This window comes from Mustela nigripes, chromosome X, assembly GCF_022355385.1.
Source record: "Mustela nigripes isolate SB6536 chromosome X, MUSNIG.SB6536, whole genome shotgun sequence".
Taxonomy (NCBI): domain Eukaryota; kingdom Metazoa; phylum Chordata; class Mammalia; order Carnivora; family Mustelidae; genus Mustela; species Mustela nigripes.
This window is the reverse complement of record NC_081575.1, coordinates 36,605,832-36,607,395: the sequence shown is the minus strand read 5'-3', so window position 1 is coordinate 36,607,395 and position 1,564 is coordinate 36,605,832. Positions and strand designations below refer to the sequence as shown.

The 1,564-nt window shown below is 42.5% G+C and overlaps 1 protein-coding gene across 1 annotated transcript; it reads left to right on the top strand.

The window, feature by feature from the left end:
• The first annotated feature begins 267 nt into the window (after positions 1–267).
• On the top strand, positions 268–540 carry SERTM2 (serine rich and transmembrane domain containing 2). Its single transcript, XM_059385563.1, has one exon. The coding sequence runs from the start codon at positions 268–270 to the stop codon at positions 538–540; it is 273 nt and encodes a 90-aa protein (XP_059241546.1).
• The last annotated feature ends 1,024 nt before the right edge of the window (positions 541–1,564 follow it).

The window sequence follows — 1,564 nt, the reverse complement described above, 5'->3', positions numbered from 1 at the left end:
GTTATTTATATATATATTTTTTAATGATTAAGAATTTCTGACAAAACCTATTGAGGGATAGGGGTGCTGGACAGAGTGTGGCCATTGCCAAATTAGAACATCACCATTTTCCTGCTTGTGCACCACTGACTTGGTTCAAGTCGTAACTGCTTTGTGTAAGATTATTAGAACACCTCCAGTGTATTCAGAGACGGTCTGAGTGACTGTGGAATGCCTTGAGGGCAATAGAAGGCAAAGAGAAACAGATACCCACAGAAGTCTTGAGTGATGACGGAGGTGCATTTCAGGTACCATGGAAATCTCACTGGCCGGGCCCATTTCCCCACCCTGGCAACAGAGGTCGACACCACCTCAGATAAGTATTCCAACCTCTACATGTATGTGGGCTTATTCCTGAGCCTCCTGGCCATTCTCCTCATCCTGCTCTTCACGATGCTCCTTCGGCTCAAACATGTCATCTCACCCATCACTTCTGAGAGCACCGAAAGTGTCCCTCAGTTCACAGATGTAGAAATGCAGAGTCGAATCCCCACTCCGTAAAGCCAGGCTGACGACAGGCTTTAGTGGATCTCAGTAAACCCTTGGATGTTGATGTCGGGGAAAGTTTATTTTGTTGCACGTGGCTTCTTGTGTAGGGAAATCAACAAGTTGTTTATTGAATAAGCTGTTCATGGTTTGTGTGTGTGTGTGTGCGCGTGTTGTTCTTTATCTTGATTCTGCTTGTGGGATATCTAAAAGGCTTAAGACTCATTCTGTGCCAGGAATAAAGGAAATGGCAGCTGGTTGGGAGGGCAGGTTGCCATAGTAACCAAAGAGAGCCTGGGCCCTGAGCAAACCTCAGACCACAGAAATTCATATGCAGCTATTGTAAAAAACACAGGATCCCTGGAAGTTCCGAGAACAAGAAAGATCTGCTTTCACGGGGGTTAATGGTTCAAAGAGAGTACCCCTGAGAAAAGGACAAGCTTTAATTGAGCACTTGGACCCTAAAGACTGGCCTCTGCTGACATGAAGCTAATTCATGTCAGAGGTTAATAGAAGGGACCACAAACCCTTTTCCCAAAGAAACTATGATTTTATCATCCAAGGCCATTGGGTTTGTCCCAAACCAAAGAAGAGATTTAAAGAAACTGTTGATGTTTAAAGAGCAAGTTTGCAGAAAGAAGCTGCTAGTCAACAAATTCATTTAGAGAGGGAAAATGTGCATTTTATATCTGTGTTATTACTATTACTAGACTTTCAAAAACTTAGATAATGGCAGATGTATTACAAAAATCCGGAATCATGAGCTTCCCCCAAACCAAGTGAAAAGTAAGTCCAAATGTGGTCATGACAACGAAACCTCCATTATACGTGCAGTTTCTTTACCTTTTTCCTCCCTCCCTGTCACGTTCCAGGATTGAGTTGCACCAAAATATGAATTTTGTTTAAAGATGGCCCTGGCAAAAAAGACCCAACTAGACTTTAAAGCAGAAATGAAATAATCTTGGTATTCTGTCACTGTATGATTGTGGCTTTGGACAAAACATTCAAGCCTCTGGGTGCCAGGTTTTTTTTTTTTTTT

Bases quoted from the DNA above. Each gene is read 5' to 3' on its own strand.
- SERTM2 (XM_059385563.1), top strand. From the start codon at position 268: ATGACGGAGGTGCATTTCAGGTACCATGGAAATCTCACTGGCCGGGCC.